Source organism: Crotalus tigris, unplaced genomic scaffold, assembly GCF_016545835.1.
Source record: "Crotalus tigris isolate CLP2741 ecotype Arizona unplaced genomic scaffold, ASM1654583v1 scf7180000017764.6130737, whole genome shotgun sequence".
Classification (NCBI taxonomy): Eukaryota; Metazoa; Chordata; class Lepidosauria; order Squamata; family Viperidae; genus Crotalus; species Crotalus tigris.
In genome coordinates, this window is record NW_024096618.1 from 714504 (window position 1) to 738334 (window position 23831).

At 39.2% G+C, this 23831-nt stretch overlaps 2 protein-coding genes across 4 annotated transcripts; both read right to left on the reverse strand.

Annotated features, from left to right (window-relative positions):
* Window positions 1-1191: 1191 nt before the first annotated feature.
* Window positions 1192-11929, reverse strand: LOC120306926 (glutathione S-transferase-like). 3 transcript variants are annotated; one of them, XM_039340985.1, is made up of 7 exons: window positions 11773-11929; window positions 6432-6581; window positions 5463-5514; window positions 4713-4845; window positions 3602-3743; window positions 2993-3124; window positions 1192-1570 (listed from the first exon to the last, which is right to left on the reverse strand). In XM_039340985.1, the coding sequence occupies exons 2-7, from the start codon at window positions 6516-6518 to the stop codon at window positions 1448-1450; spliced, it is 669 nt and encodes a 222-aa protein (XP_039196919.1). In that variant the 5' UTR covers window positions 6519-6581; window positions 11773-11929; the 3' UTR covers window positions 1192-1447. The 3 variants fall into 3 exon arrangements, with proteins under 3 accessions (XP_039196919.1, XP_039196920.1, XP_039196921.1); XM_039340986.1 differs by lacking the exon at window positions 11773-11929 and adding an exon at window positions 7263-7416; XM_039340987.1 differs by lacking the exon at window positions 11773-11929 and adding an exon at window positions 7172-7313.
* A 4432-nt stretch (window positions 11930-16361) lies between these two features.
* Window positions 16362-22992, reverse strand: LOC120306927 (glutathione S-transferase-like). Its single transcript, XM_039340988.1, has 7 exons — window positions 22838-22992; window positions 21656-21781; window positions 21154-21205; window positions 20666-20798; window positions 19331-19472; window positions 17775-17906; window positions 16362-16741 (listed from the first exon to the last, which is right to left on the reverse strand). Exons 2-7 carry the CDS (start codon window positions 21740-21742, stop codon window positions 16622-16624), a joined length of 666 nt encoding a protein of 221 aa, XP_039196922.1. The 5' UTR covers window positions 21743-21781; window positions 22838-22992; the 3' UTR covers window positions 16362-16621.
* Window positions 22993-23831: the final 839 nt, after the last annotated feature.

Here is a 23831-nt window from a genome sequence, read left to right on the forward strand (position 1 = left end):
TTCTTGCAACACTTAAATGATGAAGGGATTGACCATCGCCATCATGATCAATGCATTCTGGGATTTGTTTTTAAACTTCCCAGACTCTCTGAGAACCGTAATATTTCCTGGGGGATTCCCATCCAAACTAACCATATTTGCTGGTTTTAAGTCTTTTTTTTTCAAGATCAACCAAAGTCATCACGATGCTGCCGCCTGCTGTGACTAGTATGAATAAATTAGTGAACTATATACAGAGATGACAAATGGTCGAATGACACCAACAAACATAGACATTGCTCCATTTGTGTCCCAAGAGGCTGTTTATAAGTCTATTTAATAAGTCCAGCAAGCATAAAAATATGTGAACTACAGATCTTGCCTTGCATGGGTAGCAGTCTGGGGCTTTGGGTGGTGGCCAAAGGGGGCATGGAGGGAGGGCAGAAGAAGGGGAGGGAGTCGGTTTCTGGCATGCCTCTTTTGTATAGTAGTAGCAATAGCACTAAGACTTATATACCACTTCATAGTGCTTTACAGCGCACACTGCACGGTTTATAGAGCCAGCATATTGACCCCCAACAATCTGGGTCCTCATTTTACAGACCTCAGAAAGATGGAAGGCTGAGTCCACCTTGAGCCAGGATTGAACTCTGGGCTGTGGGCAGAGTTTGCCTGCAATGCTGCATTCTAACCACTGTGCCACCAGGGCTTTTAATGTATGTGGCATGCTAGAAGCTGGCTCTTTCCTATCTTCCCCACCGCAGGTTCACTGAACCAGTCAGATTCTGTTGTAATGCTACAACTTATGTGGGGTGAAAACTGTGCTGTGTCTGTCCACAGTTCCAGCCTAGAGGGTCCCAAGGGTCGGGAGGAGTCAGGTTCCTAGTATGTCACATGTGTTTTGCCAAAACAAACTTGTCCACTTCCCAGCTCCCAGGTGCAAACTGATTTGTTCACATCAGCAAAAGTTTGCAACTTGAAGGTTTGTTAGCAATGTCTGTAGATTAGAATGCATTGCTGTAAATCGACAGGATTAACTTCTATATAGACATGTGTAGAATTACATATTACATGGTAACAAAAGAGAAATGTATTGAGTTCTTTTTCTAAAGTTATTACTACATAGTAAGAACTACAGAGACAGGAGTTAATGACATTACGAGTAAGGAATCACTGGGTGTTTTTAATGGTATAAACTGCAATAACATAATATTCTGGGGTAAGATAGGCTTTATTTGCTCATGTAAAAAAACAGCATTATACACGATAATTTTAGATACAAGGCCTTAAAAATATTTTTCATGTAAATTACTTATTTTTTCCCGTTTCCAAAGGATGATGATTATAAAATTAAAAGGAACTGCAATTTTATTTAGTTTATCTTTCTAATAATAGGATCCTTTAAAATTAGCAATATATTGGGAAAAAACTTATGCTAGTAGAAATATGCCAGTATTTGAAAAACTCTTTAGAAATTGAATATTTGTTTTATTTGTGCAAGCAGGTTTTCATCCAGTGGAGGTTTCCTTTGACTTCCAGGCTGCAAGAATTTCTTTATTGTAGGAATATTGCTTATTCTTGTTTTGAAAGCCTAGGAAAGACAGAGAGAAAGACAGAGAAAATCCTCTAAGAAACAATGAAAAATAAGATACGAGTTTACGGCCTGAAAATGCTATATATTTCTAGATGCAAGATGAAAATGTAAAGCTAGCCATCATTATTGTTGAAGTACTAAAAGTTTAAGTGCTAATAAAGTACAAAGTACTGCAAAGAAACATGACAATGGGTAAGGCCAGAAATCTTAATTTCAAAAATGTTCTTCTGAAAAGTAAATGGAAATTAGCAGAAAAATGCACACTATTACAGTGGAAAAGCTTGAAGAACTGGTTGTCATTGCAGAACTATTGTGAGATTTGGTTTTCCTTTTCCCTCCTTCCAATCTATACAACAAAATTGTATAGTGTTCATATAATTCCTCTACAGAAACAAGATTCTTCAAATAAAGTTCTTGCCTCACTAATTGAGTTTATATTGACTAAGAATCATGTATGACAGATAATATGTAGGTTTATTGTTCTCGATACTTGCTTTGTAATCTATCTCAGATGTTCTTGGTGGAAGACTCCCAAATCCTTTCCAGTATTTGGAAAAAATTACCAATCTATTTCTTTTTTTCCCTCTCTCACTTCCCCTTCTAGTCTTCCCTCTACACTCCTTTTTGCCCATCAAATCACCTGATGGTTGAGCAATTGGAAATAGCATTTAAATATTGAGCAATTTGTTCAAATAGGTTCAAACTGCAGTCCAGGCTAAGCTGCAAAGAAAGAATATGGCAAAGTATCAAAGAGCTGTGATACTTCATGACATGCAGTGAGTGGGTGAGGTTTTTAAAGGGAATTTTGTGTTATTGGATCTTTGATCTGTACTCAATAAGGTATATTTGTTAGCAACTTCCAAGAAACTTCAATTAGAGACAGTATTGATGAAAGGTGCCACAAGCTTCTTCTGCAGCTAGATTGGGGAGACCAATCAGTGTGGTGTCTGGTGAATCAGGTAATATGCACATTTAAGGAAAAACAAGAAAGTGCCCTTAAGCGCCCTCATGAAACAGATTCAAAATCCTGATTGCACTTGGAAGAGATGGTGTTTTTTTTCCAAGCATGTGCCATGTATCAGCATGGGCAGTGATTAGAAATGCCTACATTTCAGAAAGGCTGAATATCATCCATATTTTATGGCTGAATGTAATCCATATTTATATCATCCATATAAAGCAAAGGGATAGAAATTCATACTCATTCACTACATGAGATTACAGATATCAAAGCCGCCGCCGCCACCATCACCATCATCATCATGACATGCTGGTAACTGCAGTGGTTCTTTTAAAATAGTTCCAATCAGTGGCTGACAATCTAGTGTCTGCATTTACACTCTGTGAAAATACAGACTGCCTTATACTAACTAAAGTCACATAGCTTGCCAATTCCCACAGTGTTATTAGTGTCCTTACCTGCAGCAGAGGAAATTTAGTGAGAACATCAGACTTGAATTCTTCAAGCATTAAGATGGCTTCCAAGAGATGAACATCTGCCCAGCTAAACTTATTACCAACCAGAAAATTTTGCCCATGGTCTTTCAAAATCTACAACGTGAAGAAACCAAGATAAGATGAAGATATTTGGGAACTAAGATTGCAAAAGGCAAAGTGGAGACCTTCAAAGATAAGCTTCCTTAGTACATGTCTAACAAATGCAATATTTGCAACAGGAGCAAAATAATTGCTTTGGCTACTGGTGGTATACAATGGATGGTTCCAGACTCTTCAAAGGTAGTACTAGAGTCCAGTAACCATTGCTTGGAGAGAATTCTGATTGCAAGATATAAATTCAATAAATAAATAAATTCTGCCTTGTCCATATTTACATCTTGGAAACGTTCACTGGAGGATATAAATTCTGAGCCAATCTTCTCAAGCTGGTAGGTTCCAGACAGACTGGATTACAACCCCCATCATCCTTAGCCAGTACAACCAGGGGGTTACGAATGCTGTAGTTCAACCCAGCTGGAGGAAATTCATGGGGAAGACGAGTTCTAAAGCTGCCGCCTCATTATCATTTACCTTCTCGTATGCTGGAAAATATCTAGTTGTAGCTCTTTCAATAATCAAGGCGCTTTGCTTTTCTTTGTTTTCAGCAGGCTGCAGAGGAAGCATCATCACCATTAACATCAGATCAGTGGTTCCTTCCACATACATGTCAATCCTGAAAGACATGGTCAAGGTGGAGAGAGAAAATATCTTTAAAATTAGATGCCACTGAATTGGGCCCTAAATGACTAGAGGGACACATATATACTATCTTGATCTGTATAAAAATATTTAAAATGAATAGTTACTTTTAGGGGGGGGAAGGGAAGGCTATTTGAGAAATTTAAACTTGATAGAAGCTATTTCTACGTCTTTCTTAGTTAATGTGTGTAACCTAATGCCTGATTCCACTTTGCATGCATTAATTGCATTAAAGATTAGTCAGTTCAGTCAGTTAAAAATCAGTTTCCTTTCATAGATTATCATTTATTAATGCATTAAAGCTGAATGAATAAATGGCAATCTATGGATGGGAACTGACTGTTTTGAAAAAAAAGGGTTTAAAACATCTTCCACAACTGCTGTTCTATAAAACATATTTTTCTAAGATCACCGTGCAGGAGGAGAACTCACAACACTGCTGACCTTCAAATGAAACACTCCAACAAACATTGCCAACATTGAAAGAAGCTGAATGTTTTAATTCATTAACATCAGGAAGACCATACGTTCCTCATTCCTGCTTCAGAGGAAAGCTTTCAAAAACATAAACTCTTGCTACATGCACTTACAGCTTCCTTTTTAAATCATTGTTTTCTTACTCATTTTAACATTGTCAAAAAGCTATTTGTTCCAATCATTTGAAATCCAAATGAAAGATTTTACCAGGCAGGCAAAATAATAATATCACTGGATCTGGATTGCAAAAACTGGAGTGACCAGCAGATGGGAGCAAATAGCTACAAAAAAATCCATCTTTTTGCAACCATCTAGTGGTTGTTTGCAATACTGCAGTCCAGATCTGGCATCCAAAGCTAGTCTCTTGAATGCTGCATCTCAAACTTCATCTGTATTATATGTTATATTTCTGTTACAAGTTTATAATAAATTCAAGATTTTAATCAACATAGTCATAACCCCATACATTGCTCTCTCTTTCAAATCCTTTCCGTAGAGATTGTATTTTGCTGCAATATAGCTGAGAATGGCTCGTGTTTGCACCAGCTGCATCCCATCAATTTCCACCATGGGCACTTGCTGAAAAAGCAGCCGTCCATCTGGTGAAAGACAAATGAGAAGAAGAACAATTCAGAAAATAGAAATTCAATTCAAATGAAACTAAAAATGTTAATTGAATATTTCAAATTTATTTGACTGGCTATTTAATATGCTCTACAATTAAAAAAAACCCACATTAAAAATGCAAGTTTTATAGTCGCAGGATAGGCAGCACACCTTACCAGAGCAACATCCAGGTATAACCAGGATAAAATTTAATTAATATGAATTAATTTCTAGGCTCCAACTCCCAGCAATTTTACGAACAATTTTGCTGGCTGAGGAAATCTAATCAAGCTCAGGGCTCTTTTTTCTGAGTGCTACCAAATCATTCACATTGATGATCCACACTGATGATCCAAGTCTACCGGTAAGGTATATGGAGTCCTCCTTGGGGCTAAGTAGTAGTAGTAGTAGTAGTAAAAAAAAAAAAAAAACCTGTTTAGGATTGGATCCAGAAACACTCAAGCTGTCAACTGCCCAAGCTCCCAATAAATTTTTGCAATTCAAATGATGCCATTCAATTCACCTCAAAGCAGGGTGCCTATAAACTCTTGCCCTGATGTCATCATAAAAATGGATAATAAATTTTATTGAAAATTTGCATCCAACTCACCACTGCGCAACTTCTCCAAATCTTCTTTTGTTTCTAAAAATTGTTCTTCAAACTGCAATACAGAAATAAAATGAAATTCTTTTTCCTCTTTTTATAAGGTCATTTTAAAGAAATTAGCTCACGCTTGGCACGTTTTTTGAAACAAGTGTTAAGAAAAAAAAAAGCCAATGCAACAGAGGCTTCCTATTTGGGGGTAGAGGCTGATTCAAATTTTTTATGAAAAAGCCTTTGCAAAATGGCTGTTGAAAGAACCTTGTGCATTTGCAAAGAGGTTGCCATAGCTCCAGCTCCAGAAGGTCACAAATCCTTTAAGGTGACCTCAGTGACTATCATTTCAGCCTTGCAATTTTCATGACCACAATTTGCTTTCCTTGTTTAGGAATATTTTCTTCAATTTTCTCATCTAGCATATGGTCATGAACATTCCTAGTGCCCTTTGAGCCAAATTCTAATCAAATCAAGTCTGCTTAGCTTTTTGCAATCAAGCAAGGTCAGCTAAACACAGCAAAAGGCTTTACAAGCATATTACCTGAAAAGGTAATCAACTTTGTAATTTTAATTCCATTGCAAAACATGGTTTCGATTGGAAACCACTCTAATCCCCCTCCTGGATTCTGACTTCATTGTCCAAACAGGTATATCAACCTTCTCAAAACTTGTATTGCATATCAGCTCTTTTTTTTCTTTTTCTTTTTTGCACTTCAAGTGCATTAAATTCACCAATCCAGAGCCTCTCTAAGAGTTTGAAAAATCTGTTTCACAAGAGAAAAAAAAGGGAGCCCTGTCACCCAAGGGGAAAAATATTCTTTGAATGCTTTGATCAACCCACCTATTTTGTGAAGAATCTGTTGCAAGGGTGAATCATTGGTCAATCTCTGATGCTGTTATTACAAGATCATTTTGAGATGCCAGCCAGAGCCCTAGCTGAATTTTGTGCCCTAGGCTTGCAACAAGCATGATAAAACAGACCTCAACTCCAGCTGCTGCAAGTAACCAGCGGACAGATTCCATTTTTCCTCTTGCTCGAGTGTAGTGCAGTTTGGGTTTCCCGGCCATCTTTTTGGAAATTCTTCAGACTCTCAAGCACAGTAGATTAGGAAGATGGACTTTGTGGATGTCCTAAAACAGAAGTGGAAGAGGAACCATCATGAAACCAGAAGTAACTGCTTTTGCCACAAAAGCAATGAAACACACTCCATAGCATATACTGAGCTGAACTTGTGGACTGTGTCTTCTTCTTCAAGAAGACCAGGCTGTCACTTAATGGTTGGGTTCCCATCTTAAGCAGAATTCAATAGATCTAATTTTCCTCAGTGTCACCAGTAGCTGGAAAACTTTGTATTCTTAACTTTCTACTGGCCAGCCCCTATTCAACAATGGAGAAGACTTGCTAAACAAAAAACAAAAACAAACAAACAAAAAAACCCTACACCCCATTTGAGAAGATGACTTTAGAAAAGCCAGAACTACTTTTTGAAGTATCAGCATCTAGCTTGAGAGTTAAGAAACCTACAACTCCAATTATGGCTCCGTTATGACTCAATTTTAAACCAGCATATCTCATCCATCTCAAAGCAATTTGTTTCAGCTTAGATATATCCCCCCAAAATTCATGAACTCCAGACAAGTCTTTAAGCAATTGTTGTTCATTCCCTTACAATCCAAAAAGTGTCTAATATAATAGTATACGTTGCAGGGCATGAATTTACCTGCAGTCACTGCCAGATGAGTCTAGCACAAATGTCCTGCTTATTGTAGCAGGCACTGTAATTGCCAGAAGAAGCAATCAAAAGCACTCACCAGGTGTAGCTTCTCTGCTGGGTAATTGCTCTGAGAAATGCCCCCCCCCCAAATCAGCAAGGAGTCTGCAGTTGTGCCTGCTTTTGTACAACAATTCTTTTTGGGAGGGGGGGAGCAGGTGGATTTAAGCCAGTTTTTAAAATATGCTTAGTCATACCGTATCAGTCTTCAAGGATAAAGGGATCAGAATTAATTTGTGAACTAAATTTTGCAACAATTGAAAAAGAAAAAAACCGGACAGAGCAAATGATTAACCGCATTTAGAGCTGGCGAAAGAAGGCCACTATCAAGGTCATTCCTCAGCTATGCCACAGATAGACCATTCAGCAGGAATACTGTAGTTTCTTTCACACAAGGAAAAGATGTATCAGTTGCATTTCATGCAGCTGATAGAGGGGAACAAAAAATATTCAGCAGCCTTTGGGCCCAGCTTAGCTCCAGTCCTGACAAATTACATTCACACAGTTGTCTTGATTAAAAGGTGGATCTGCTAACTGACCTGGGGCTCTTTCTGGAATAACGAGTAGATTAGATAAAACCCTATCTCCACCCTGTTTACGCACTTGGATCCTTTCACCTAGCTGTTTATTGATGTTAATGTTTTAATGCTTAACATTTTAATATTTATAACTTTTAATTGTCTTTATTGTTATTTATGATACTATAAGCTGCTCAGAGTTGGTTGACAGGGAGCAAATAAATTTAGTAAATAAACAAATAATAATACAAAAATAGCCTGTTATTTCTTTCTTCCAGAATATAATTTCAAGCCCTAAAGCACAGATCTTCCAAAGTGGTCTCTGACTGAAACACAAACCAATCTTTTCTCTCTTTAGCTCTCTAGATAAGCCAAGATGACTTAAATGCCTGGTGAGGCTAACCAATTAATTATAGAGTTGCTAATTAATCAGAAAAAGCAGCAGAGCTGTATTCTTGCTCTTCAAAGAACCGAGAAGCAAATTGCTTTATATCACACAAGCAAATACTAAGGGATGTCTAATAATCTCTCAGTTCAAGAAATGTGTGTGGAGGGCACACAATTGTGCCTCTGATCAATTAGGGGAGTCCAAGTTACACCCCCCCCATCATGTACACAAAGGAAAAAGAGATTGAAGACAGTACAAGTAGGTCTCCTCTTACAACAGTTCATTTAGTGACTGTTTGAAGTTACAACAGCACTGAGGAAAGTGATTTATGACCGTTTTTCACACGACCATTGCAGCATCTCCACGGTAATGTGATCAAAATGTGGATGTCTGGCAACAGACTCATATTTATAATGGTTGCAGTGTTCCAAGCACCTTCTGCAACCTTCTGACAAGCAAAGTCAGTGGGGAAGCCAGATTCACTTAACAACCGTGTTACTCGAGAGGCATCTTTTTCACCATATACCCAACAAATGCAAAATGATTTTGCCAATCAGAGAGACATTTGATAATGGGTATAGCCACTGGGTAGAAGTTCACTGGAGGAGCCCACACGGGCCATCATGCCCATTTGGGAAATGTATCTGGGATCTGAATGCCATATTGAGACTGAAGCAAAACTACTAATTATGAAGGGCTGACAATTCATCAGTCTGTAAGAAAAGCCAAGTTCCAAATTATCCCTTGTGAATGTTTGATGACCTGCTTAAAGATTCCAAACTAACAATTCAGGAATTCATCCTGCTTCCAGTAGGATACATGGTGAAGTAAATGTCTTCAAAGGAATGGAGACACCTGATCAGTGCCTAGATGGTGTTTTCTGAGTGGCCAATCCAGATAAAGGAGATTATCCGGATAAAGGAGGGTGTGAGAGGGTGTGAGATTGCCCACTTGCATTCTGGACAGCTGTTCCTTATGAATAAGCAGCAGGAATTGAGGGTTCTGCTCAATTGTGAGTTGAATACCTCAGAGTTGAGCAAATTCCATCAAGCTCAGAATGGCAATGTATCCCTTATAGGTACAGTGCCAAACTCATTTCTTAATCACTTTGGGAAAATGGATCTTAGTAGCTTTTCGGCTATTAAGAATCTTACAATGGACAAGTCTGATAACATGCACTGGGTGACTTCAATCCTTAGCAGAAAAAAAAGTTCCAAAGAATTTAAGGAGAAGAAAAAGACAAACACCCTCCCTTCCCTCTTTTTTGGAATAAATAGCAACAGGATGACTAAAATATTGACTCTGACCCCTGAAGAGACCTGAAGTAGTTTCAGAGGAACAGAGGAAATTTAATCTCCTCCAGCATTGCCAAGAAAAATTCCACATGTGGTTATTTTTTTAGAGTGTAGATTCATATATAACAGTGCATAACAGTGCAACTGGCCAGTGTGTGTGTGTGTGTGTGTGTGTCTTTTACAGGTAGTCCTTGACTACCATTCATTTAGGGACCACTCAAAGTTACACCAGCACTGAAAAAAGTGACTTAGGCCTGTTATGTCCTGGGCCGGCAGGCACAGGCTGCAGTGATTGGCCCGGGCAGACCACGTGGATGCCCGGGACAAGAAAGGCTGCTCCCAGCCTTGCGTGCACATGCATGGCGGGAAAAGATCCTTTGCAATAATTGGCCAGCAAGGTATTGTGCAGGGGGGCTATAAAAGGGGGGCCGCACCATTTTTAAAATCTGTTCTGTTGGTGTTTGCAATAAAGGAGAACTGTTGGAACTCGTTGCTTCGTCTCAATGCCTCTTTTCCTGAAACAGAACAAGTCCCGTTTTTCATAAGGTGTAAAACTATGGCAACATCCCCATAGTCCTGTGATCAAAATTCAGATGTTTGGCAACCGATTTATATTTAGGCTGGTCGCAGTGTGTCTCGAGGTCATGTGATCCCCTTTCGTGTGCTCCTGCCAAGCAAAGTCAATGGAGAAGCCAGATTCACTTAATAATCGTATTACTAACTTAACAAATGCAGTGATTCACTTAACAGCTGTTGCAAGAAAGGTCGTAAAATGGGGCAAAACTGTCTTACCAATTATCTCCCTTAGCAACAGAAAACTTGGGCTCAGTTGTGGTTGTATGTCAAGGACTATCTGTACAGGAGCATTAACAAGCCACTCCCGGTGGCTACTAGGAATAGAATTGATAAGAAATCAAAGGGGAAAGAAAGGGAAAGGTTTAAAAAGACTTGCAGTTTCTTGGAGACTCCTTTTTTAAAGAATGAATGGAAAGGGATGAGCCAAGAGTTAAATTCTTCTGCTGGCAAAACTACACTACAAATGGAAATTCCTTCTAAGTCAATGTTTAAAGTATTGCATTAGCAAAAATTGGGTTTAACCTAGAGGTTGCCAGCTGTCCACCCCCTTCCAAAGGACAATCTGTGTCATCTGCTACGCCTGGTTGACTTTTTGCAATCAGTTAACCAATTAACCAGCCTGAATATGGACTTTGAACAGTTCACTGCACATCAGACAGCAAAGGGTAACTCTTGTCTTTAATATAGCAATATGAAAAAAGCCTCACAGCCCTGCCTTCTGCATATTGACTTAGAAGAATCCTGCTCCACAGTGTTTAAAGACTTTCTCTTCTGTTTGAAAAGAGTTTTCAGTGAAGAGGTTATTAGCAGCTTGTCAAAATGAAGGCATCAAAACAGTGGTAGGATTTAGCCAGTTTGCACCAGTTCGGCAGAACCGGTAGCAAATTTTTTGTTGCCCAGGCCCAGAACGGACTTCCAGAAGCAGCATCCACACAGAGAACCGGTTGCTCACATATTTGAACCCCACCACTGCATCAAAAGCTTTCCCTTAGATCAGCCTGAGCTTCATCTGTTGAACTGATATCTGCCACAAAGTACAGTTTCACCACCCTTCAGTTGTTTCTAAAATCCATACAGCTGCTTACAGAGTCTTGACAGCTAATAGCAATTACCACAAATATCAGTCAGGTAAATTTGTGTTGTGCCAGCAAGCTCCTTCATCAGATAGCCTTTTTTTTTTACACTTCTCAATTAATTAATCATTTGTGTCAGTTCCCTGACAGCTTGTCTCCTAGGACTCTTTTATTTTAAAAATCCAAAAATTGCTTGCCAAATGTATTTCACACAGCCATCTCCTCCTCCTCCTCCTCTTCCTCCCAGCCAATTTTCAGATACTAAAAAAAGAAAGCTTTAATGCCTTTCAGATCTGCCCTTTGTCCCTTTCCAAGTCTGCTTTTGCTTACTTTTTTAATTGGAGTTCATCTCTCTCCCCCCCTCTCTCCTTTCCTAGTCCATTTCTCCCTTTCCTTAACCAATATTGGCAAGATTACAACGTATAAAAAATGAAGGTTTAAGCTGATACAGTACCATTTACTTTACTTCCCACTTGGTTTGGATTTTAAAATTAGGCAACGCTTTTCCAAAATAAAATAAATATGAGACTAGCTTCTAAGCCCCCATTTTTCCTTTGTTCCAACTCTGCTGCAAGTAGATTTGGCTTACACTGAATTTGTATTAGGTTAACTCAGGAATATGAATGAACATCTTTTCATTGTATTTCATTTGCAGAGAGCAAGGGGTATGAATCAATTCACCTCAGATTTCTTTACTAACCTCCAAATCTTGGATCCAGCTGAAGGCTCTTGGTTGAAACCTTTATCGGAGTGTCTGCCACCTTATTCAGAGCGTTTGCACAATGCCTGCTCCTGAACAAGTTAGGCACTTTTGTCTGAGAGGCCCACCAATACTTGAAATCCAATCTTTTTTTTTTTTTTTTGCTCAGCCTTGCTCCGGCAAGGAAGAAAGGTCAATACTCAGTTGGAGCCTTCTCAGATTTCAAGAGGGCAATCCTTATGCAACAAGGAACAAGAATGTCCAGTTGCTTCCTGAAAAAGTGCCTTTGGGACAACCATAACCTGGATGACTGAGAACCTCCATAAACATTTAGCTATGCACTTTGGGATGAACAGCCTTCAAATGGTGCAGGAATATGAATGGATTTCCAGAAAACATTGCAGACTACAGAAGCCATTTGCACTTCAGTTTGAGATGCAGACAACACAGACTCATCCCCAACAGCCTGGGCCTGTCTTCAACAGTGAAGGGACACAGGGCAGAAAAATATCCTGCGGCCAAGAAGGCTCCATACATATTTGCACTACTCAGGTGACCCTGAAGACACAGGTAAACCACTTCAACAACTCTCTGAATGAATGCAAATGACCAGCTGTCTGTAAGGAATATAAATCCTTCCATTCCCCACCATCCAGTCAGAGCTGAAGAAGCTTCTTGGATGAGAAACAAAATGTCTTCAAAGAAAAAAACAAGAAAGTGTTTTTGGTTACCCCCTGGTTGTGTTCAAGTGAGTTTTGTTGTTGTTAAGACTCTCACAGAAGCCCATCAAATTCTGGTGGATTTCTAGAATTCCAAGAAATTGATTTGACTGATTGATTCTGTGCCTCCTAGCAGCTACATAGATCAATCTTCTCCATGACAAAAAACAGTTGGAAAAACAAGGGTTCAGCCCCCAGATACCCAACCAAAGAATCATAGAATCATAGGATTGGAAGAACTTCGGAGGTCTTTATGTCTACTCCCTTGCCAGTTCAGGAATCCCCATATTTCAATAAATAATTCAGGGGTGACCCTGAAGATGGATCAGCCATAGATTTGATAAAGAAACTCAAGCCTCAAGTTTGAGGATGCTAAGCTATTAGCCTTGGTCCTGTTCAGCTGCTATTCTTACAAGCATTCTTTTTCCCCAGATTTGCGGGTTTTTATTATTAGTACCTCTTCCAAGTAGCAGAAGATTAGACAAAGCAAACCTATAGAAGAGGGGAGCCTGCCTCTGTGCCATTTTATTGTCTCCACAAAGCATCAGCTTTCTTCAATGCCCCTCGGCATTGAATCTCGGTTCACATTTCATTTGAGGAAGCTCCATGCCCCAAAAGGCTATTGCATCTGAGAGAAATGCCCAGATACTACATAATGTGTTTCCTGACAATGGTGTGATGCATGAAAACAGACATGCATGCTTAAATGTTGAAGTGAGCCTTAGAAATGGAATCAATCAATCTATCTATGCATACTTAGGCATGTCTCCTTTAATACAGGACATGTGTTATATAAAAGAATCTATTCTGTGCCAATCATGGTTATAGCATGAGAAATGCTGGCGTTTTTCTGTGAGCAGCTCCTGGGTGTGGTGGGATAATATCCAAATAACACAAATCATTTGGCAAAGACTAACTGTGGGCGGATCCAGATAAGGCATTCACAACCTTTGTAACAGCCAGGTCCATGGCAAAGAGCCACGCCTGAGGTCCACTTCTCTTCAGCCGTGAGCAGCAATATGGGTCCCTTGCAGCCAAAGGAGTAAAGAATTGTGTGGCATCATAAAGAGCAGGGGTCTACAAACTTGGCCCTTTTATGACTTATGGACTTCAACTCCCAGAATTCCTCAGTCAGGGTGCTAATAAAGAGGAAGGGCTTTTCCACAGTTCAGTCTTAAGTATAAACCAGTTGGAAAAGAAGCTGATGCAAGAACTCCCATTCATATTTCAATCCTTACCCCACATACCCTCATCCATGATTCCCTCTTATACAGGTAGTCTATTTGTTTAGTGATTATTCAAAATTACTACAGCACTGGAAAAAGTGACTTATGACAGTTTTTCACACTTAAGACCCTTGCAGCATCTCCGTGATCAGGTGATCAAAATTCAGATGCTTGGCAAGTGGCATGTATTTATGAGGGTCGCAGCCTCCCAGGGTCATGTGATCACCATTTGCACCTTCAGACAAGCAAAGTCAAGGGGGAAGCCAGATTTCATGATCGTATTGCTGACTTAACAACGGCGGCGATTCACTTAACAACTGTCTTGCTTAGAAATGGAAATTTTGGGCTGGGATGTGGTTGTGAGTCGAGGACTACTTGTATGTCACTCCTTCTCATTTGGTATATCCACAATCAATGGGAGAAAGGAAGGAATCAGCTTCCAAGATTGCAGCTTTCCATTAATGAACTTGTTAAAAAAAACAAACCCAATCTTTTACCAACCCAGTAACTCAGAATAAAATGGTGTCTGTGAAGAGCAACAATGCACAATTGGTACACAGTAGCCAACTGGGATGGAGATGTTTGCCTGCAATGAAATGTTCGACATATAAACCAAGAGCACTACTTCCATCAGCCCAAGTCAGAAAACCCTGGCTTACAGCCATTTATTTAGTGATTCTTTGAAGTTACAACAGCACTGGGAAAAGTGACTTATGATAGTTTTTCACACTTACAACTGTTGCAGCATCCCCTTGGTCACATGAACAAAACTTGGATGTTTGGCAACTGGCATGTATTTATGATGATTGCACTGTCCTGGGGTCGTGTGATTCAATTAACAACTGTGGCAAGAAAATGGGGCAAAACTCACTTAACAACTTAGCTTAGCAATAGAAATTTTGGGCTCAATTATGGTCCTAAATTGAGGATTACCTGTATGCCACCCAGAGTCATTGTATGTGAGCTGGTTGGTGGTATAAATTTATTTAATAAAGAAGGCTATTTACTAGCTTTAGCAAAGACACTGGTAAATGCCCTCCAGGCAATATCCACGTGAGATTTCCAAGATGACCTAAAAACTAGTGTGATCATCCCAAGCTTAATTAAAAGTAAATACTTACAGGAGTAAACATGCAATGCTCCTTGCGATGGACAATAGGCATGTACAGTATGCTGTGTTCTGCCATGGCACGTCCGTGCCAAGGGGTTGGTTTGTAAAGTTTTATAACCATTGTGTACACAATAAATGGTTGCAATACAAGTTGTGTGAGCAACTAATCTACCAACTGAGAAACGCCTTTTTGTGACCTCCTTAGTTTTTCTGCACCTGGCATTACCCCCACCTGCATTTCCAACTGTAGCCTCTGCTGTGCATCATACTAATTTTTATATTAAAAGTCCATGCAGTGGTTAAACATGGTTCAGGATACACAATGAAGGATAATTCGGTCATTTTGTTCAGAAGCAGTCTTTTCATGTGTTATTGTTGCTGTCCAAGCTGCTCTTTTCTTAAGAACTTGTGTTCATGACTTTTGAATGTAAGTTGTATATAAATGTATGCAAAAATGAAGCAAATGTATTGGTTGCTGCTAGTGTGCAAGGAACTGCTCTAATGAAATGCAATCAAGTATCCATATAGTCACCAGAAGCTGAACTCAAGTGGAAGGTGACTTTTCTTCATATAGTTTACTAGACAACCTGTGCCCTGCTGGGTCATTGTTATACAGAGAAACAAAATGACCAAGGGAGGGCAAAAAAAGCAGGAATGACTTCCAAATTCCAATCCCTCATTTGAGTTTCCTTGTGGGAAACTGGCAGGGAGCATCCGAAATCTCCTTCCCTTTCCTTCCCAGCACGAACGAAAGTGGTTGCTGCTGGGTGGGGAAGGGAGGGAGCGAGGGATTGTGAGACTGGCTGGGAAACTGTCACAAAATGTTGACAATGAAGATCAGATGACTGCAGCAACCAAGAAGCACAGCAGGAGCCAGTTGGTCTGAAGCAGCCACAACTTTTCAAAATCTCATTTCTTCAGAAATCAGGAGTGCCGGATTTTGGACATTTTCTATAAGTTAGCCCATCTGAAGTACCTTTGTTCAAAAATGGTTGCCTTATGATATACTGTTTCAACCAGTGAAAGGTCATGACAAGAGTTTTAGCAGTATATAGATTTTCACAGATAAGATAAAATCTTTTGATATCTTCAATTAAATCAAACCTGCCGCATTATAGTATAGAAGTGAATGAATCAGATAATTTCTGTACCTGATCCTCTCTGTTTGATGGAAACCATCACTAAGCAATAATATTTCTTGCTTGATTGATTGTTCGATTGATTGAGTAAATGTTTATGTCGCCCATCTCTCTACCAAGAGGCTCTGGGCGGCTAATGTCTTCTTAAAGTGTTAATTTTAAGAATTAATTAATTAAATAATTAATTTAAGATCAGACATGTTATTCAGTTGCTAAGTTTTGTCTGACTCTTTGCAACCCCATGAACCACAGCACACCAGCCCCCCCAAGTTCTCCACTGCCTCCCAGAGTTTGCCCAAATTCATGTTCACTGTGTCAAATGTGTCAATTGAGACACATTACTGATAGCTTAATTCTGAAGAGATGTGTCTACTTTTAAATAATCAAATAAATATTGGTTTGGAATATTTTATTTCAGGTTAGTTTAATGGTACTGTACTGTACCCATTTCATCTTTACTTCTCTTGATCTTTCTACTGCTTGATCTTTCTACTGCTCATTTAGCTTTCCACTGTAATTATGTGGATTGATCCGGAAATACAGACCTGCAAAGTTATATATTCCCTTACAATCACCTGAAGTACAGTTACTGCCTCATCTAAAGTCAGCATTTCTATCTACAGCAGTGACTGGTCCCAGATTCCCAGCCAAAATTTAATGGAATGTTTTTATTGCTTCAGCTGCCATTTTCTCATCCATTGGAGGTTTTCGTGCACTGCCAGGCTGCAAAAATTTCTTAATTGTGGGAATGTTACTTAGTCTTCCTTTAAAAGCCTAAAAAAAAAGGAAAAAGGAAAAAAGTTTAGAAGGAAAAAAAATGAATTTTTACATGGCTAAATTGACATGGCTAACATTTGAACAACCTGCAGTTATTATATTCTGAAGACTCATTTATTTGAAAGCTGCTTTTGATCTTGGTTGCAAACTGTACTCATCAAAAGAGGCATATCTGTCAACACAAACTTCCATGATAAAAAAAAATGGTTAAAAGATTTGCTTTGTGTGTGTGGTTTTGAGTAAGCATTGATTCCTAGCAACTGCCTGGACAAGTATCTGCAGTTTTTCTTGTCAGAGTTTTCAGAAGTGGTTTGCCTTGCCTGCTTTCTAGGGCTTTGCGTGGCCCAAAGTCACCCACCTGGCTTCCTACCTAAAGCAGGATAGAACTCATGGCCTCCTCGTTTCTAGCCTGGTGCTTTAACCACTACACCAGCCTGGCACTCAGATTTGCTTTACATTCCAACAGCCGTAGTCAACATGTCATCACTGAAGGAAGATGGAAATTATAGTTCATAACACCTAGAGAGTCTAGGTACATTTATCTAGAACCTAGGAACATTTATCTAATAATAGATTTTTTTTTCATAAATTTTAGCCTATGCATATTGTCTGTATCCATTAAGGTTGAAGATATGCATTAAAATGCTAGTAAATACTATAAAGAATTAGCATTCCATATATGCATATTTCGAACTAGTGGGTGGGCAGAAGCTGCTGTAACTGAAAAAAAAAAAAGAGGACCAGATTTGAATTAGGGTCTAGTATAAGAATAACTGCACATTATCTTTCACTATCGGCTTGATGTGTACCAACATACCAGGGGAACTAACTATGAGATATAATTATTACCAGCAGCTGAAATGATCACCACCTTATTATGCCTGGTACAGCAAACTACCTTGCACTTCTGTCATTACCATTTGGAGAACATGATTCAGGAACTGATGGGATTTTTATTTGGCGTTGTGTTGCATGTTTTTACTGCTTGCTTACCTCTATTGTTTTATTGCTTACAAGAGTAGTTGCTTACCTTTAATAGAGGAAATGTTGAGAGAATATCTGCCTTCAACTCTTCCACCATCAAAATGCTTTCAAGCAGTTGAACATCTGCTCTGCTAAGCTGTTTTCCCACAAGGAAGTCTTGTCCATGATCTTTGAGCACCTTCAGAGCATAAAACATGTTAAAGACTTATTGTATTTTAGATACGGTATATATTCAATATCAAAGAACCTTGCAAGTTAGCCAACCGGAGAAGGTCCCATCCTTTTACAGGGAGCGAGTGGATTTTTTTTTTTTAATGTTAACTTACAAACTGAGCTTTAATTTCAAGAGACACGTATCAAGGGTTTCTTTAAAAAACTAAAATGTCATCCTATGCACAGAGAATGAGCAGAACCACCTCATAGCCCACTTTTCAATTTTGAAAAATATCCAGTGGGATGCAGTTCTTCATTTGTCTTTGTCCTCTTAGAGCAGGGGTACCCAACCCCCGGTCCATGGACCAGTACTGGGCTAGAGCATGCCAGCAACCGGTCCGCACAAACAAGCCAAGCCCCATCCGCAAGATGTAGGCAGCACACAAAACTATGCACTCTCCGGTCTGCGGAAAAACCTCTCTTCCCGGAACTAGTCCCTGGTGCCCAAAAGGTTGGGGATCTGTGGCTTAGAGGGATTCTACTTTTCTTTATGGCCTCCAGGAACTCAAATGCATTATGTGAAAAAAAGCAAAATGGGAGAAAAGCAAATTGTAACTCTCTTATTCTGCAGCCATAAAAGTTTCATAAAAGAGTTTGAACATTTTCCCTATTGGTTTTAGAGGTCATGTTAAGTAATTTCTTTTCTATAAGTATTTTCCAGGATCTCTCATGCAGCACATGGAAGTGATATGATATATGCAACTGGACAATTAGGTTCATCATTCTATGGTCTCCCTTTTTTGGTAATTGGAGAATAAAAAGATGCACAAGCAGAGCATCCTTGTGTGTGTTTCAGTGGTGCCATGCTAAGATTAAAGTATACAAAATTATACTCAGATCAATCGGCTAAGTACTGTGAAAATATATGACATGCAGTATTTCAATAAGTGAAGAAATTTATATTTTGGAACAATGCATGATTCTGTACTTCCTGCTCCAACTATTATTGTAAACCTTCCTGATCAGGAGAAAGATATCTTACAATGAAGTTGATTAGTATTCATTACCATTCTGACAGAATGTTTCACAAGCACCTCTCTGTCTACCAGGTAGTTAAACACATATAATTGTAAATTAAAACCCAACATTGACCCCATCCTGTGTTTCATAATATTCAAAAGCTCTTTGCTGGGAGCAGTGTCCTTTCCACCTGATGGTAAGCTCAGATAAATATCTGTTTGTAAACTCCGATTCTGAATGAACGTTTCTGCCATGCCTTCAGAGGACAGTATTTACTGAAGATATGGAGGAAGTTGGCAGAACTATACTCTCACTGAGGAGAGTTCCCAGCATTCCCAACTGGTCTACACCAGGTTGGAAAGAGAGACTAGGGTTTTGCTGCTGTTTGTTGTGCTCGTCCATCACCTTAGCTTTCCTTTTGCTCCCTACCTTTTCATAGACTGGGAAATATCTGGTGGAGGCTTTTTCCAGGATTGTCTGTAACTCCTTCTCCTTGGTGTCAGCTGGCTTGAAGGGAAGCATCATAATTCCCTCATTGAGATCTACAGTCCCTTCACAGTACATGTCAATTCTGAAAAGGAAAAGAAGATCCCTGTGAGTCTAGACAGGTCTGAACACAGAGCTTCCTCCACTGAATTCTAGCTGTGGAGCTGTTGGAATGACTTGGTTCATTCTTCCAATACAAAAGAATTCCTCCTTTCAGTTACGCAACCATCAATTAAAAGCATCACTAGAACTTTGTATTTAAGTTTCAGTAATCATCACTCTTCACACGAATTGTATTTTTTGCTTTATACTGACAATAAGCCTGTATCACATTCATTCATTAATAGAATGGATATAGCTTAAAATCAGCCATGTGTACAGGTAGTCCTCGATTTATTACCATAATTCAGCCTAAAATTGCTGTTGTTAAGCAAGACTGTTGTTAAATGAATTTTGCTCCATTTTACGACTTTTCTTGCCACAGTTGTTAAGCAATTCACTGGAGTTTTTAAGTTAATAACAGAGTTGTTCAGTGAACCTGGCTTCCCTCTGGCATTGACTTTGCTTGTCAGAAGGTCAGAAAAAGTGACCACGTGACCCTGGGACACAGCAACCATCATAAAGACAGGCTTGGCACCAGGTGCCTGAATTTTGATTATGTGACCATAGGGATGCTGCAATAGTCATAACTGTGAAAAATGGTCATAAGTCACTTTTTTAGTGCTGTTGTAACTTTGAACTGTCACTAAACAAACTGTTGTAAGTCAAGGACAACTTGTTTCTGAAGTCTACTTGCAACATGTTCCTGTTTATCGTGAATTTTCCAGATGAAACTTCCTTTCCTATAAGTTCTGATGTTCTTTAGTATGTACTCAACCCAACCATACTCCTTGACCATCAAAAAGACTAGCCATCAAAATCTTCAAAAGCCATCTTTTCAGTGAAGCACAACTCCAGGGAGAGAGGGGGGGGGAACCATTTTAGAAGCAAATAAGTAGATAAAACCTAAGAAAGGAACACTGACCTAGTTTACCGGGTTTAAATAGTGCCAAGAAATGCCCTGACTACTAATGACCTTGTTCAAATGAACTTAATTCTAACTGAGAGGGTGTATCGCTTTTTGCAGAAGGCTTCTGTCCTACTTGGAGGCGATTGAGAAGCAAAAATTGCTGACTCATAGTATGTCAGCAGAACACACTCCAGCTCTCATAGTTTGCCATGAATTGCCCGTTCCTCCTCATCTTATGTATAGCAAACAGTTATAAAATGCTACATTACAGTGCTCTCTCCTTCAGGTCCTTCCCATAGAGGTTGTATTTTCCTGCAATGTAATTGAGAATGGCTCGTGTTTGCACCAGCTTCATCCCATCCATTTCCACCATGGGCACTTGCTGAAAAAGCAGACATCCATCTGGTAAATGAAAAAGGACAGATTAATGGAAGGGTTCTCTCCAACTATTAGCATGGCAGATGATGTAGAGATGCATTTTACAGTTCAGGAGTGAGGAACGATGTCCTTTTTATGACTTGTGGACTTCAACCTCCAGAATTCCTGAGCCAGCCATGCTGCCTCAGGAATTCTGGGAGTTGAAGTCCACAAGTCATAAAAGGGGGCACTGTTCCCCACCTCCATTGTAGGCCATGCTTAGAATTTCAATATTTTACCTATACTTCTGAGAAGATGTCACTTGCTTAATGTTTAGATCAAAAGTTTTATGAGACAGTTTTGCTGTATGTCACACGCAAAAACAAGGTAATATGCTCACCATTTTTTAACTTTTGTAGTGCTTCTTTTGAGTCAATGAATTGTTCTTCAAACTGGTAAACAGAAAAGACAAAAGATTTCCATGGCTTCCAAAATTATTGCAAGTGCCAGATTCATCTCCATGTCCACCATACCTGGCAGAGATTTGTAAGAAAAGACACTCCATATTCCAAGAGGAAATTGGATAGCTAGATTCACTGAGTTAAGTTGTGATAACCCAGCCAACTATGGTTAAATCAGACCATGACTAAGGGAAACATAGTTAACATGAGGTAGGAACCCAACAAATGAGCTACAAACACAATGATGATCAAGTAGTGAAAGTTAATCACTTAATACATTTTAGGAAAAAAATATGGATTTCCACAATGTCATCATCATGAAGTTTATGACTTATTTGTTCATTACAGATTTGTATTTGAGAATTAAAATGTAGCCACCTTGGCAGCAATAGATTATTATTAATTAACCATTATTAATTAAGAGGAGTTTGGAAGACTCACCTCAATCCCAGCTGCAGCCAACATCCACCTTATGGTTTCCATTCGCCCTCTTCCTTTGAAGTAGTGAAGCTTTGGTTTTCCAGCCATGATTCTACTAAACTGTTATCCTGTGTGGTGGAATGTGGTCTGGATTCCCAGGAGCGAGGGAATGCATTCCAAAGGAATAAGAGACAATGAAGTCTAGATAGTTTGACTTTGAGAAAGAGAGTTAAGACACCTCCTAGCAATTCTCAGAGTATACCTTTAATGATGCAAGTAGTTGCTTTAATTTGACAATATTTGTCTATAGGCAAGGAACAATAAAGGAACCGGTTTAGAAATAACTCTATTTGTCTTTATTGGTTTTAGGGGCCTGGCACCTGCTACATTAAGTATATAAATATACAATCTTATGAAGATACAAATACCCTCAGGTAGACCAGAATACATTTTACAATGCTCCTTTATACATTGCTTTTAGCAAAACACCAATTTTATAGCAACATCTTTTTTTTTTTTAAATCATGTTATCTTGAGCAGATGTATATACAATCTGCCTCTGTAGGAGGAAAAATACAGTCATTCCTTCCATCTCCCCCCCCCCCACACTCTTATTGGGATGATATTTTCACTGTTGTAAAACTTTGTCACCCGCAACAATTGAAGACCAATCCAGCATAGCTAACTTTAAAAGCATTCTCTTCCTAAAATATTCAAATTATGATTTATTCTTTTTTCCCCCATCTATTCCATTGGGAGTAACTGATTCTCTTTTGGACTAGTGACAAGTAAATATTAGCATTATCAACTATATGTTTACTCCAAAGGAAATTCTATTGAGCTCAATGTCCCCACCTCGTAGATAAGCAGGCATAGGATTGCAACATGTCTTTATTAGTGCAATTCTACTCAAAGGGTTAACGGAGTATTAGTTTGTTCATCTAAATGGAAAGGCATGTGAGTTTCAAAGACTCATGAACTCATGACAGTTTTTATTTCTCACAAATCCCTCCTTCTAACCCACATAATTCTGCTCTTTTCCCCAACACTAACTCTGGACTTTCAGAGAAGAATTTTGCAGTCATTTCCATCCTGACTTATTAGTCACCACTAAATCAATAAGCAAAAAGAAGACAAACTCTAAGGTTATAGAATTGCCCCTGCCACCACTTTCTCCTCGAGTTTCTACCTTTGAATACTGACCTGCTGAGAAGCCTCAGTAAACACAGGCTCTTCTTAATGCAAGCAATGTATTCCGTGCACCTTCAATATATAAAGCTCCCAAGCTCCACCTTCTGACGGAAGAGAGATAAGGAGCAGCCCAGATGGAGGAGGAACTTCGTTGGTGGCCAAGAGAAGAATTTCAGTGCCTTTTCCCCAGCGGAACAGCTGACTTTCAAGTCGATCCATATTGGGAAAAAGTGGCCCTCACACAGAGCATGATGCAGCTTGGTTATGCAACTGTCTGGGCAGGTGTATTTAAGGCACATAGTGTTTTGTTTTTTTGGTACTACCTCCTCTAAACCTCCTTCAATCAATAGGCAGGTAAATGGAGAAAAGCCCTCTATATAAAGGATCCTTTACCTGGCGAAGGATCAGTTTGGTGAAGAGTTTGCTTAAAATGTTTGCCTAGTGTAGGACCTTTGTTGCCATCGTTCAGCTGCTAGGTCATGTCCAGTTCTTCGTAACCCCATGGACCTTAGCATGCCAGGCCCCCCTGTCCTCCACTATCTCCAGAGTTTGCCCACGTTCATGTTCATTGCATCAATGACATTGCATCAATGACACCATCTAACCATCTCCATCCTCTTCTCCTTTTGCTTTCAATCTTTCCCAACATCAGGATCATTTCCAAGGAGTCCTCTCTTCTCATTATGTGGCCAAAGTATTAAGAAAAATAACCAAGTAAAAATTTTTTTAAAAAAAGTAACCCAGTGTGTTGGGGTTTTGCTCAACCTCAAATGCCTGCTTGTTTCTCTAGCCACAAGAACACATTTCACAGAGCAGTCTCCTCACTTGACCAAAATACCATGGGATGGGTTCTATGCTGGTTGTTCTTTGGCAAGGATGGGCAGGCTGTCAAAATCCTGAAGATGGCCCCTTCCTTTTTACTTTGATTTTCAGTTTATCAATAAGCTCCTCAGGAGGAACAATGTCAAGTATTAGAGGGAATCAACAAAAAAGGCATCATACAAAA

What these genes read in the sequence shown, in the direction of transcription:
- LOC120306927 (XM_039340988.1), bottom strand. Translation starts at nt 21,742, where the DNA reads ATGGCTGGAAAACCAAAGCTTCACTACTTCAAAGGAAGAGGGCGAATG. An exon ending in TGGCTGCAGCTGGGATTGAG is followed by an intron (nt 21,206 to 21,655) that starts GTGAGTCTTCCA and finishes TCTGTTTACCAG; the next exon opens with TTTGAAGAACAATTCATTGA. An exon ending in ACTACAAAAGTTAAAAAATG is followed by an intron (nt 20,799 to 21,153) that starts GTGAGCATATTA and finishes TTCATTTACCAG; the next exon opens with ATGGATGTCTGCTTTTTCAG.
- LOC120306926 (XM_039340985.1), bottom strand. Translation starts at nt 6,518, where the DNA reads ATGGCCGGGAAACCCAAACTGCACTACACTCGAGCAAGAGGAAAAATG. An exon ending in TTGCAGCAGCTGGAGTTGAG is followed by an intron (nt 5,515 to 6,431) that starts GTCTGTTTTATC and finishes TCTGTATTGCAG; the next exon opens with TTTGAAGAACAATTTTTAGA. An exon ending in GATTTGAAAGAGAGAGCAAT is followed by an intron (nt 3,744 to 4,712) that starts GTATGGGGTTAT and finishes CATGTCTTTCAG; the next exon opens with GATTGACATGTATGTGGAAG.